The 12,500-nt window shown below is 42.8% G+C and overlaps 1 protein-coding gene across 3 annotated transcripts in view; it reads right to left on the bottom strand.

The window, feature by feature from the left end:
* Nucleotides 1–3,307: 3,307 nt before the first annotated feature.
* Nucleotides 3,308–12,500, bottom strand: part of atxn2 (ataxin 2) — a 26,519-nt gene continuing 17,326 nt past the window's right edge. For 2 of the 3 annotated variants that reach the window (XM_015972926.3, XM_015972928.3), the window contains 8 exons: nt 9,218–9,235; nt 8,629–8,698; nt 6,668–6,861; nt 6,440–6,566; nt 6,160–6,354; nt 5,901–6,091; nt 5,158–5,335; nt 3,308–3,498 (listed from right to left, as the gene is read on the bottom strand). In XM_015972926.3, the coding sequence (XP_015828412.3) occupies nt 3,470–3,498; nt 5,158–5,335; nt 5,901–6,091; nt 6,160–6,354; nt 6,440–6,566; nt 6,668–6,861; nt 8,629–8,698; nt 9,218–9,235 (1,002 nt within the window). In that variant the 3' untranslated portion in view covers nt 3,308–3,469. The remainder of the gene's footprint in view (nt 3,499–5,157; nt 5,336–5,900; nt 6,092–6,159; nt 6,355–6,439; nt 6,567–6,667; nt 6,862–8,628; nt 8,699–9,217; nt 9,236–12,500) is intronic. The other variant, XM_015972927.3, reaches the window with a different exon arrangement.

The following is a 12,500-nucleotide window of genomic DNA, read 5'->3' as shown; positions in this document are numbered from 1 at the left end:
GCAGATCCCCGGCTACGTGTGTGGACAGGGCCTTAGATAAAGTTTCATTCAAACCATCAGATTCATGTTTGTAAGTCACGTGTTTAAAGGAAACGCCACAAAATCTACCAACGTGGAGGGAAGTGATGATCCTGATGACGCTTCTGAGACTGATCCCTTCATCAGCTGTTAGAAGCTACGACCCCAACATCCAAAAAAACGACTCGAATGAAGTTTTCTCATGTATCTTGATTTTGTGGCATAAAAACTGAGTCGGGTATTTTTAAATCACAGTGAAAGACTTAAACCAATTTTTTTAATCTTCAGTAACTCTTGCCGCTCCTGAAAACACTGACTCAACAGTGCCTCTGTTGCTATGACAACATGTACTTTTTAAACTATTAGGTTCTGGGAAAAGGAGCATCATGTTTCTAGCTTAATCTTCACTTATAGCATTAATTCTCTTCGATTCACCACAGCAGCTGGAAGCAAGCGGGCTGTGGAGACGTTTTTACACTAGACGTTATTTTTAAGTGTTTTTCACCGACAAAGCTCTGACAAGTGTCCCAACGTGAAATGGGATGCACGTTTCTGTGAGTTCGCCAATAATCTATTAAAAGGTGCCTTTAAAAGGTTTAACCCACCAAGTTTGAAGCTGCACTAACAACGTGTCGACTCAGGTGTGCATTTTATGTCCTAAGATGAACATTTTTTACCAAAGTTTCCATGTTGTGGTTCTTTTCACCTAAAAGCCTCCAGAGATGATTCAGATCCCAGATTTACTCAAGTCTGTAGTTTTTGTCAGAAGCAGCGGGATTTTGGAAATATTGTGCTAAAATGTGTGTCTTCTAACTTTCCTTTAACACTAACTTTAGCAGATAATGTTAGATTTACCTTCAGTGTGCCTCACGTCTGGTCTAGACAGCGTTTTGCATCCTCTGCTGCGTTTTAATTAGCTGTGATGATGTTGTCCTGCGTCCGTTTTTGTAACAATGGTTTAGCCGTTCTCTTTGATCGTGATTAAGACTGACATCTTTTTTTTTATTTTTATTTAAGGGGAACAAAAACAAGGATGTTTTTGGCAAAAGTACGGTTGGTCTGCCCGCCTTTATGTGCCTAAACAGATCCCTCATCAGCACCACTCTGTTTCATTTCTGCTAAAGCAGAGCAACGGTAACGGGAACCCCCCCCCCACCCCCAGAAAACCATTCCGTCTCTTTTCCTTCTGGGAGAATAACTGTGCCTTTGCCACAAAGCTGCTGTTGCTTTTTCCCCTTCTCCAGCGCTCAGGGTGTGATTGTGTAGTGCAATAAAACAAAAATGCTTCACACCTTTTGTGTACGTGAGGAAGCATTTTGTGCCTGCACCTGCTCACAGATGAAGTTTCAAAAAGGATCCAGAAAACACGCCGTGTTCAGAATCAACACCCGCTCCATAAAAGCGTCATGTCCCTCCTCTCTCTGTTTTATTTTGAAAATGTCCACCTGGTGAATGTAACCTGTCCTCAATACTGTTCATCCTGTTTGTTAACTTCGCACTGTAAACATTCCAGTTCAGCCCAACATCCCGACAAACCACAACAGCTTTAGAAATCCCTCACTGGGTCAGTGTCCCTGTTAGTTCTGAGCATCTAAATTATACTAAATATATAAATATATGTATATCAACTGTATATGTGACGTTTTTTAAATAAAGAAAAACATAACCAGTAACAGCTGTGTCTTACTGTTCTAACTAGGGATGAGTGCCTTTGACATTTGAATAGATTCGGTACTAATTGCCGGTACCTAGGAATCGATACCAGTATTTAACGGTACCAATTTTAGATACTTTTGAGTGTTTAATATTTTAATTCTCTTTTACAATAAAATATATATATTTCTAAATTTATAACCATATTTGATAAATATCACAATAAATAACATACAACTGTTTGTATTTTAACATCGTCCTTGTAGTTTTATAAGCTGATAATTAAACTGAAGCAAACAACTTTACTGTGAACTAAATTTACTGTGTATCTTCATTCCTTTTGCCGTTCTTTTTCATTTGATTTTTCCTACTGGGAAAGTTAGAATTTCCGAGGAGAAAGCGAACGCACCATTAGCTTATAACAATGGTGGCAATTGAAGCTAACATATCAAGCTAATGTTATCTTAAACAGTTTATTTAAAACGATGATGTCTCACTTAGATCGTTGTCGCTGGTTTCATCATCACCCGTCGCATTTGGTAGAGTGAAGCCAAACTTTAGAGCGCGTTCATGTTCTAGTCGGATATTCGAAGTTCCGAGGAGAAAGCGAACGCACCATTAGCGGAACGGAAGCTAACATATCAAGCTAACGTTATCTTAAACATTTTATTTACCTACCGGAGCAGATTAAGACGAGGATGTCTCACTTAGATCGTTGTCGCTGGTTTCATCATCACCCAGTTACCCATCACATTTAGTAAAGTGGACCCAAGCTTTAGCGTGCGTTCTTTCTACCATGCTGCTCTGTTTACAACTGGCTCGCAGCGACCGACAACGTAACGCTCTTGCGCATGCGCAGCTGTCTAGGCAATTCTCGTTATGAAGGACGGGTACCGAAACGAGGCACCGTTTCAAATGACGTGAATCGGTGCTCAGTCGGTACCTTAAAAAGTACCGAATTTGGTACCCATCGCTAGTTCCAACCCAGTCAAACACACACACACACCATCCAGTTTTTAAAACTTTTTTATTGTTTTTAAAATTTTTTTTTGCTTATTTTTTAAATTATTTATATTATCTACAAAGTAAAAGTTTTAACTTAAAAGTTACATAAGGGTCAGGTGAGAAGTGGGATCCGATCACCCCAGCAGTTATAATCTCATAAATAACATCCTCCTGTCTTGGCTGCTGAACGTGAATTTTTTTTTTTTTGTTTGTTTCGAATTTTGCTTTTCACAGGAAGTTTCTGGTGGCGTGTCGGGTTTAGTTTGGTTAGAAACCTGTAGTCTGGAGACAAACGCAGCACATAGCAGCAGCAATAAACAGTAGGATTAATACTGTCTAAAAGTCGGAAGATTTAGTTTTTTATCCATAACAAGGTGCAGTCAGAATACAAGTTCCAGTTAAATCTTCAGTCTCACCGATCAGCAACACGCTTAACGTCTTACTGACTAAAGCTGCAACCCACAAGCCTGTGTGTGTGTGTGTGTGTGTGTGTGTGTGTGTGTGTGTGTGTGTGTGTGTGTGTGTGTGTGTGTGTGTGTGTGTGTAAGAAAGGCCTGAACAGAGGCAGCTTTGTCAGTTTAACTCGTTAAAACGTGTCACTGCATCAACCTGTTAACATTCACTTATTGCCTAGTCCGAGAGGGAGGGGGGCTGGGGGGAGGGGGCCTGATGTGAAGCATGTCGGATGAGGAGAGGGAGGGCTCCCACCCTTCCTCTTCATTGCCTGCTCATGAAGGCTCTGGCTGAGAAGCATGATGCAGAGCGGGTCCCTCGGCTCGCTGGCGCCCCCTACCTACAGCTGCTGCTGGTGATGAGGCTGCACTGCAGGGGGGGCGAAAGGAAATCAAGGCGTTCAGACAAATGTAAGAAAGCAACTTGTTTTTGGTTACAGTTCCTCTAAAACTGGTCAAATATTGAAAAATCCTCTCACCTTTTAAAGAGGAATCTAATTTCAGGGATGCAAAAATCGTTTGAGGGGAAATAAAAAAAAACTAAAGGTGATTATTTAATTTTTAAAAATTATATCAACTATGACCTTTAGGAAACTTTCAAAGCAAACAAGCCAATAAAGAATGACATCCGTCACCTCACCCCCCAGACTTCAGAGAGGATTCTCAAGTGGCTTTCAAAAAATAAAATGTCATTTCATCTTTGTTTGATGAACAAATCAATTTGTGTATCTTCCAAATGTGGTTAGCAGCCGTCTGCCAAGTGTTCGCTGCCATTTTTGTTTTTTACTCTTGTGGTAGAGGACTCGATTTGGAGAACACATGCTCTAGGGTTGTCACGGTGTGAAAATTTAACCTCACGATTTTCAGTATTATCGCGGTTACATTTTCAGACAACTACATAAACCCTGTATATCAGGAAAATATTGTCCTCAGTTTGTGTCTAAATTTTGCCTAAAATGTGTTATTTTGTAATGACGTTGTTTATTTCTTTACATTTTTTCCCTTTAGTCTTTAAAATACCAATATTTGCCCATAACTTCTTATTTTTGTCTGTTTGATGTCATCATTTTAAAAATATTAGATCAGATGATACTCAGTACTCAAGTAGCCTTCTAATCAGATACTTTTTTACCCTTACTTGAGTAATAAACCCTATATCAGGAAAATATCGTCCTCGGTTTGTGTCCTTCCAGTGAGCTTTGCAGATGTGGGAAAATGTCATCAGGCAGTAATCGTTGTTAAATTCATAATTATTCTCGGAGAGAGACCAACTCTTATCGGCCCCTGGGAGCCCCGTAATGCATAGCGTCATTTCAACATGGCGGTGTCCGCGACACGGTTTACATGCAGGGAGCGGCGCTGCGGCTGCTTTATATAGCGACTCGTTGCATTCTCCCTCAACCCAAATCCTCGGATCACGCATTTTAGCTAAAACGCTAACGTTAGCTTGCCTTGCGTTGACTGTAGAGTTGTGGGTGATGGTCACGCAGATGTGTCATGAGATTTGAAGCGTTGCTGCCTTTCACAGACACTTTTTCTGCACGTGCTGCAAACAGGATAGCCGTCTTCTATCAGCTGTCCCTCGGCATTCTTCAGATATCCAAAACATGCCCGTACTTCCCACTTTGTCTTCTTTGAGGGATAAGAAATGTCCTCCTGAGCGCTGCCGTCTCCTCCTTTGGCCATTATTTCAGCTTTAGCTTCAAGAAAGTTCTGGTTGTAAACAACAAAGTGCGCATGTGCCGCCGGCAACTTCAGCAGATGATACGGTGGCTGGTAAGGGTCACCGCGCCTACACCGCAGCCACGGTAATCCACCGAGATAATATAGTTTTTTTAAAAACAAGACGGTTATTATTATTGTCAACTTTGTTTACCGGGGTTTACCGCTACACCGGTTACCGTGACAACCCTAACATGCTCAGAAACGGCGTGCTGCAGGATTTTTAAAGAGCTAAACCAGACCGATGAGCTAATCACAACCTTTCTCAGAAGAAAAACAACCGGCGATGGTGGGAATAAAAACGTACCTTGTGGATGTGCCAGGTAGGAGAAGTGTGTGGTGGAGGAAACTGGGATGGGGTTGAGGGCAGCCTGAGGCATCTGTGGCTGCGGGCCCCCTGGAGGCCCCTGAGTGGCCATCAGCATCATCGGTGGGTGGGTGGGTGCTGGGTGGTGAGAGGGCACGATCCCGGACTGCATATGAGCCTGTGGGTTGGGTGGTCACAGTTAAACCTAACTGAAAGGAGAAGTTCACATGGATCTAAAGATCAACTCCATCCTCAACCAACAACCCTGAAGATTCTCCAAACGTGTTTATGAGTCCACAGAATCCCTGCAATAATTCCCACTGCCTGTTCGGTCCTCTCCCTGCTGAAGCCTCCCGTTTCCTAAAACCTCTGGTAAACTCCTCAGACTAGCCGATTTCTCGTCTTAATGACTGATCTATCACAAGCTGCAAAGAAGACTTCTACTGGAACCCCAAATACCCAGAGGACAGATACCAGCAGCCTTTCTGGACACGAAACATCAGTTTATACTGAATTATACCAGCCTAGTGGCCTAGTGGTAGCACGTCCGCCCTGGGCCTGGAAGGTCGGGGTTCAAATCCCAGTCGGGTCATACCAAAGGCTTTAAAAGTGGGGCCCAATGCCGCCCTCACTCTGCTTTAAGGGGTTGGATTGCAAAAACTAAATATTTAATGATTAAACTATAATTACAACTAACACACATTACTGCTAAAATAGGAACAACTGAGCCTGTTACGACGTACCTGTTGCATGTGTGCCATGTGGCTGTGGTTGTAGCTGTGCTGCACCTGCGGGTGGAGGTAGACGGTCTGCTGAGCAGAGGGGAATGACGCCTGGGAGGACTGTGGGTTGGGCCCCGGCGTCATGGAGGGGGGCGTTGGGGCCAAGGCCGAGTACATCTGCTGCTGTGGGGGCTGGCTGGCTAGGTGCAAAGCTACAACAAACAACCGTGGTTACATCAGCTCCACAGCCACGAGGACAAGGTCAGGTCAGGACAATCACCTGCTGCTGCGGCCTGCGGGTGCTGAGGGTGCTGGACCGGGCTGGCAGCAGGGTGGCTAGGAGGACCCCCGTGCTGTTGTGGTCCACCTTGCTGGCCTTGGCCTGTGGGAGTGGCAGACGGCTGGGGGTGTTGAGGGTGGTGGTGTAAGGTGGCACTGGGGTGAGCGTACTGCTGAGGCATTGGGCCTGGTGACACTGGGGCACAAGAATCAGCATGCATGTTAGCATTAGCTGCAGGTTTTAGCTGGCTGCTAGCTGAACGGCAGGTGGGCTCGCATACCATACATGGTGTGCGTCTGCTCTGGGTACTGTGTGGTGGAGGAGGAGACCAGACCGGGTTGGCTATGCGTGTGGGGGGCCATCATTCTGGCACTCCCCTGCATCACGGGACTGAACACGTGCTGCGCCTGGAGAACACACACAACCCGACGGGAACATTTGGGATGAGCCACTGATCAGGAAACAGCTGGAGAGAAAGAGACCATCAGATGATGCCGGTGAATCCGACCTGAGACTGGTAGTGAGTCATCTGCTGAACCAGCGGCTGACTGGTGAACTGCTGCGGGCCGCAGGCGAAGTACTGGGCAGAGTAGGCCGGGTTGGGCGCTACGATGGGCGGCCCCGCCGCTGTTGCTGGGTGCATCATGGTGGGCGTCCCAGGAGGGTGGTGCTGGTCAGACCTCTGCTGGGGCATGTTGGGTACTAAAGAGTCCCATTGAGAGGTCTGATGAGTTAGATTTCTACTCAAAGCTTGAGCTGGTTAAAATAATTCTATATTCCAACGTCTGGGCACAGAAATACAGAATCACCTTCATTTATGAAACTAATCTTATTCATTTCACAAAGGAATGTTTTGTTCTAGAGCAGGGGTGTCAAACATTTTAGCTCAGGGGCCACATTGAGGGAAATCTAGTCCCAAGTGGGCCGGACCGGTAAATAAAAAAAAAACCTTCAGATTGTTTTCTTTGTTTTAATACAATCAATATAAAACAAGGCTGGAGCCTGAGGACAGTGTAGTACAAGTACAACACCTGAAGTGTACTTGGAAATTTGAAATAAATAAATAAATAAATAAATAAAAAATAATTCCTTAGTGATTCAAAGAGCTTACAGATCACATGGCAAGATCAGTTTCATGCAGCACTTAAAAGTATATTTGACTCATTTTACTTAACATCTTTTAGCTTTCACCAGCACATCAATACAATCCTGAGTGGCGGCCAACTTCAGGATGTGATTCAAGTTCTTGTGTGAGCCTTGAGCGCAGCTTTGTTTTATTTATACTCGTTACAGAGAAAACTTGCTCACAAAGATAAGTTTATTTTCACTCTACATTGTAAAGTATGAAAATAAAGTTTTCACAACCATCTCGCGGGCCGGATTTAACCCGCTTGCGGACCGGATCTGGCCCGCGGGCCGCATATTTGACACCCCTGTAGACTAAATGGGATCAGGAAAATTAACAGATTTAAATGTATATCCTTGATGTTTACTCATTTCACTGAGTAGAAGAGAACGAGCGTTAGCGTCCCTGTCGACTAAATCCTGCACAGGAAGGAGATTTGATCTAGACGTTCTGCTAAAAACTACAAAACCGATGTTCTTCATGGTGATGTTCTGAACTAAATGACAAAATGAATCATATGAATGAGTATTGTTCACTATCTAGATCAAAGGCAGCCTAGTGAACTAGACCAAATTCTTGCTTTGCAAAGTTTGGTCCAGGAACGCTCCACTGGAACCTCTGCAGCCCCAACAGCATTCTGGCTGGCCAATCACAGCTCTCTAGAGGGGTTTCAAACACATAAAGAGCTGTGATTGGTCCATAATGGTGGGCCAATCATAGTGCTCTATCTGCTTAGTGAACAAATCACAGAGCTTTATCCGCTTTGTGGGCCAATCAGGGCACTCTATATGCCTGGTGGGTGGGATGATGCAACAGAGTGAAACAAGATGGCGACAGCTCGTTTGAAACGGCTTTTACATCAATGTTGGACATTAGAACTTGGGCTTCATTAGAATCAGGAGCAGACAGATGTATTTAAGTGTTTTTTTGTTTTTTTTTTTTTAGAAAAAATGACGCGTTTTCCCCTTCTTCAACTGCAGACCGCCTCATTTACCGATGGCTGTTGCGGTGAGTATGTCACATTCATTGTCCAGTAGCATGCGGAGATCATTTGAAAGACAACGGTAGAACCCGCCCCACAACCGAGAGCCGTCAACGGAGCGTTGCCAGACTAAATCATACATTTATTTAGCCTCAAAGATGCACAAAGAAAGAACGACACCCTGTGGTGAACCGTGGGTACTGCAGGCCTTGTATAAAAACAAAGAAATCCACTCTAGGGCAAATCTAAACATGAGGCTTTGGTCATGTTATAGGTTTATTATCATCTAAAGACAGCAAAACAGAAATATAAAGCAGACAGAAAACAAACAGCAGGAAAGGTCAAGTGTGATTACCCTCACCTTTACCCGGTCTGTAGGGTTTAGACTGGCTGACCGTCATATGAGGCATTTGAACCTGGTACACAGGAGACTGGAGGGAATGGGGGGTGGGGGGGTGAGTGAGAGTGGCAATCGGAGAAAAACAATTTAAACTCAATCTTAACATCAAATTAATCTGAACTTAAAAAGAGTAATCCCCATCCTGCTGCATGAAGGCTACTCAGCTTAGCTCAGTGACACGATCGGGTGTACATCTTACCTGGGGCCACATGCAGTTTATAGCTGGGTCTGATGATAACCGTGACACGTTCCTGTTTATTAACTTTATACAACATGCAATCCTATCAGAAAATATAGAGCAGGTGGGGAAAATATTCAAACAAAAGCTTCTACACCCTTCGGCTAACTTGTTCGGAAAACAGAAACCAACAGAAATAAGATGTTATGAGTCCATTTGTGGGTTTTAAATGAATTGCAATAAGAAGTTGGCAAACCAACATCTGATGGCATTAATTCAACAAGCAAGCAAAACATCTCAATGTTGATTGGGCTTAAAAATGAAAAGAAATGAGGATCAAAAAAGGTAGAAATCTTAAAAAATGTCACAAACCTTCCATATTATGCTTTTCTAATGGAGCAAGAGAGAGAGGAGGGGGAGAAAAGGGAAGAAGAACCACTCTTTAGTTGTTATGGTTTAAACGTGTCTGATGTTGGATCACCAAGTGTTTCTTAAAGCAACACAGGATATAAACAAATGCATAAACACATGAAAACAGATTTACCGTATTTTCCACACCATAAGGCACTATTAAAAACCTTTCATCTTCCCCTGAACCGGCAGTGCGCCTTTTAATACATGCATTAAGGTACTTCTGGCCCAGCGTGGTACCCACGCTCCAGCCGTGCCTGCATGTAAAAATGGGACTTTTGTTTGTTAAACAGCCTGATTGTTCATTCTTGCGGCTTAAAGCACCTGTGCAAAAAATGACACTGACAATTACGAAATTGTTATTTTTATTGGGAATGAGAGGAATAAAGTTTGATTTTGATCCTTCGTTTGGCTTTTTGTACCAATTATGCACTACTAGGTGGAGTAAGAGGTCTCTGCTCGGCTCCCGGGTCATTACAGCCACACACGATGCTTCATCTCCAGCCGACTCGGCTCCTCTGTCCTGCAGCGGTAAGAGGGGCTTAGCGCGGCGTTCACTCAGTCATGCTGTTACCAGAGTTTAAATCTTCATTCTTGCTGCTAAAAGCATTAAATTGGGACTAAATGTTACTTTAATAATGAGAAATTTATTTTTTAGTATAGAAAATGAGTGGAGTAACGTTTGACTTTGACCTAATTGCCCAATTTGCCTTAATTGTGCCGACCGGGACGCTTGTTTGCTTTGCTGGGTGCGTGTTTTGATCCAGTGAGCCTTGTGTGCGGACCAAACCTTTAACTAGGACGCTGATTGGCTGTGCGCCGTATAATCAGGTGAGCCTTATGATGCGGAAAATACATTAATTAAAACCAGTTCCTAAAAAAAAGAAGTTAAGTTTTTTATGACGGCACAAAAATCCAACATTATCCCCTTTTTCTATAAAACAGAAGCTTTGGATCCTTTTTCTCTCTGGAAAAATAGAACATTTCCTAGAAATTCCTTAAAAACCAAACAAACTGATAAACATGGGTGCATTATATTTTAGTATACATTAGTGGTGATTAGTTTTCTTTTTAGTGCTAATATGAGTAGGGATGTCCGATATTGGCATTAGAATATAGAATATCAGAAAATATCGGTATTTACGTCATTAATGACACAACCTTACACATCAAACACTTCTCTCACTCAAAATGTCACATTGTGACAGATCCAAGGTGTTGAAGGCATTTGGGTTTCTTTGGCACAACTTGTGAAGAAGGAATCTGCCCTGTGTGTGTGAGCGCTGTCCTCACAACACATAGCTACGTGTAGCTAGCCAGCAAGCTAGCAAGCAAACGACGAAAACAAAAGCAAGAATCTTCACCCAAGGATTTGCTTTTTCGTAACTGAAGATCAAAATATTTTATCATCATAACTGCAATATACATTACTGACTAGCACACACACCTTAAGTCACGCTAGGCAATTAGCCTAGCTTAGCATGTGTACACCGTTTACATTGTATCAACGAAATAACTTTAACACACGTCCAAACATTCCCTAAACCCATCAGTGGTTACAAAGATGATGATTTTCCGAGGCGCTAACGTGTAAAGTACATTTAGCGTGTCCGTTAGCCGCCGATTCGCTCGTTTTAGCTTAAATCTAAACAACGCAAGCAGAGCAAAACACCTCACAGATAGGTCTGAGGTGAGAACGCTCACTGTCGCGGTTCTGCACAGATGATATAACAAAGATTGTAACAGAGGTGTCTGACGTTGACCTGTTTTTAATGGGCCTGTGAGACGCTATTTTACATCTTCCACAACCAAGGGAGGCACGACTTATGATTAAATATTACCGTTTGCACTACTGAGACGGCGTTTTTTACGTAATATGCCATTTTCATGACCCGTCCCCTTCAACCCAGAAACAAGACGCTTGGATCCGATCAAAGCCCGCCTCCCCCGTGTGAATTCCACAATAGTACACAGCTGCAGACCCGGACAGATTCATGCTTGCGGGCAGAATTAAGCACATTTTGCATGTTTAAAATTGAAGTTTGCATGATAGATGTGACGTTATCAGAAATTAAGAGTTTGACTAAATTAGAGGCTGACCAATATATCGGCCGGCTGATATATCGGGCCGATATATTCCATTTTTTTCTTTATCGGCCGAAATTATTTTTAGAAGCCGATAATTTTTTTTTTGAAAGTCGGGTCTTTTTTCATTGTTTCCACCTAAGGGAATATTCCACCTCTAAGATAACTTTCATCCATTAGATTTCACAGAGTTAGAGAAGTGAGAAAATGGATTTTGTAGTCAACAAGCTGTTATTCTCCTGATCTGGAAGCAGTAAGTTTTGCTTTAGCTTAACATAAAACAATGCAAGTAAAAGGAAGGTTCTAGCATATACCTTCCTTGATGTGACTAAGAGTTTTGACTTATTTAATTTATATTGCACACAGTGAGTGTTCAGTTGTCTTTCACAATCAATGTGTTGCTTAAACGTGTTTGTATATATATATATATATATAGATATATCTATATATATAGATATAGATATATCTATATATAGATATAGATATATCTATATCTATATATATAGAAATATAGATATATATAGATATATCTACCGTAAATCCTCTAATACAGGCCCGGGCCTGTATTTGACTCAAGCTCATCAAGCTCCAGGCCTTTATTGGAAGGAGGGCCAATATTAGAGGCAGGCCTCTATTTCTATTTGAGCAAAATGAACTGATGGTTCGCTGGAGTTTTTGACAATTAAAAGTGTGCCCACATTTTCAAAGTTAAACACATTTCTTTTAACAACGGTAGTTCCTGCTTCAGCCCTCTCCCCCCTCCCCCTGCGCAGCAGCCGCAAACTCACTGATGCGCCTGCAGCCTCTTGGAGTTCCTGCTGCTCTAAACATTAAAATAATCATTTCATTTTCTGTTCCTCACTTCTGATTACCTTCAATTGTGTCTGTTTGTTGCAACAGCAGGTACAAAAACTAACTTGTTTTTATTTGACTATTTTTCTGTCTTGTCTGTTTATTATCTTCCTGCATCTCCTCTCAATCCTAAAAAAACTGCTACCTGGGTTCATATATATTCACCTTATGAGTTACCTTTGAACTGCAGTTCTAAAAGATCTACCGACCGCAAAAACAGCGGAGCGCTTGCTGTTTGGCGGCTGTATCAGTGATCAGTGCGTCGGAGGACAAGATGATGCGCGCAGCGCCCCGCTCCACAGCAGCG

The sequence above is a fragment of the Nothobranchius furzeri genome, chromosome 17 (genome assembly GCF_043380555.1).
Source record: "Nothobranchius furzeri strain GRZ-AD chromosome 17, NfurGRZ-RIMD1, whole genome shotgun sequence".
NCBI classification, from domain to species: domain Eukaryota; kingdom Metazoa; phylum Chordata; class Actinopteri; order Cyprinodontiformes; family Nothobranchiidae; genus Nothobranchius; species Nothobranchius furzeri.
The sequence above is the reverse complement of the archived record's forward strand: the minus strand, read 5'-3'. Positions and strand labels throughout refer to the sequence as shown.